This window comes from Castanea sativa, chromosome 10 (assembly GCF_040712315.1).
Source record: "Castanea sativa cultivar Marrone di Chiusa Pesio chromosome 10, ASM4071231v1".
Classification (NCBI taxonomy): Eukaryota; Viridiplantae; Streptophyta; class Magnoliopsida; order Fagales; family Fagaceae; genus Castanea; species Castanea sativa.
The window spans coordinates 5,885,430-5,887,115 of NC_134022.1; the positions used below are offsets into that span (position 1 = coordinate 5,885,430).

At 36.4% G+C, this 1,686-nt stretch overlaps 1 protein-coding gene across 1 annotated transcript; it reads right to left on the reverse strand.

Annotated features, from left to right (window-relative positions):
- Positions 1–212: 212 nt before the first annotated feature.
- LOC142613816 (uncharacterized) lies at positions 213–1,047 on the reverse strand. The gene has a single exon (XM_075786323.1). The coding sequence runs from the start codon at positions 760–762 to the stop codon at positions 382–384; it is 381 nt and encodes a 126-aa protein (XP_075642438.1). The 5' UTR covers positions 763–1,047; the 3' UTR covers positions 213–381.
- Between the last annotated feature and the right edge of the window lie 639 nt (positions 1,048–1,686).

Here is a 1,686-nt window from a genome sequence, read left to right on the forward strand (position 1 = left end):
TTTGATTCATTTTTTATTATGCTATCAAATACCAAAAAATACGAAAGACTATTGTAAGCCATGATAATACGAAAGACTATTCCATTATTTATTATGTACTGTCACTTAGTTGTAAGCCATGATAATAGGGAACCCAGTGTGCTTGAACAGTAAAGAATTAAAATCATAAAAAAAATCAAAAGTGATGGAAAAAATTATTGGAAAATCAAAGAGAGAGAAAATAAATAACGCAATAATCTATGTTATTCATGGACACGTGTATTATTGCGAGTTTAGGATATATAGTATAAAAATTTCCTTTACAGAGGGACACCGACAAACTCAAAGTTAGTACAGTACCTCTACATATATGTATGTTTTTGTGCGTTCCTCCTGATCTAGCTAGTAATCTTGAGAATAGAAATCAATTATCTCCTTGAGGTTGAGCTTAAACAAAGAAGAACAATCATTATACAACAACCACAACATGTGCTCGAACAAAATCGCATCCACATCCACGAAAATCACCCTCTTCTTGCTCCTATGATCCACAACGCAATTCTTCTCCTGATCATTCTTCTTCATCATCTCAATCAAAACCCGAAAGGGGTTTTCTTCTAGCACAAATGGATCCACCAAGAACTCTCTCTTCTCCTTCCCGACCACCACGGTCACTTGATGCCCCGACTCCTCGAACCCCTCTTTGGTTAAAGGCCGGTAGCGTAACCGGGACCCCGTGTAGCGCCTCTTCAAGATAGTCACCGGCAAGACCAAGCAATCCATTAAAAAACTAGAGAAAAACCAAGACTAAAACTATGGGGGAAATGGTCATAAAATGTGTATCAAGAATAGGTGAGTGAGAGGATATATATATGTAGGCTTATAAATATATTACGTATGTGTGTGTATTTGTGGGTTTCTTTGGTGTTGGGCTATGTTGGTGTTTTATATATATAAGTTGGCTTGTTAGGAAGTGGAAGCGAAGGAAAGTGATTAGGAAGAGAGATTGAAAGTGAGGAATTGAATTGAACAGGAGTATAGGACAAAGGCAACGGCTAGAGAGAAAAAGAAATAATTAAGAAAGAGTAATTTTATATATATATATAACCAATGAAAGAAGCATGTATTGGGTGTAATGGTATATATGTGGCTATGTGGGATTTGATGTTTCAGGCTTTGCTGGCAATTAATAGAGAGCCGTTGGTGTGCTACACTGCTACGTAGTAGTAGTGAGGAAGAATCTTTGGGGAGTTAGGAATTGGAATACGACTGCCGACTTAAGAGGACCACAGCTGGTTTAATTGCGCGTGTAACGCGTATCATATAATTAGAGCTCCCACGACTTAATTGGTTTTTGTTTTTGTTTCATTTTTGGGTGATTGTGTGCCCGCTCCATTTGTAGTGGAACCCATATGAGACCCACTATATGTGATGATAATCAGGCGTCAATCATACTTAATTTCATAATTTGTCAAGTGTTTGACAAAAATTAGTGAGCCGGTAATGGACAAAAATGTCAACCACTCACCATCGCACAAATCAAAAAGTTATAAAATTAAGTGTGCAATTGGGTATTTCTAGAATTATTCTATAATCACCATCTCATAAACTGATAAATTATATGTTTGCACAATTCAATCCAGCCCTACATGATAAGGTAGTTATATATGCTCAATATACATAACAAATTTACTCACGTTTGAGAAT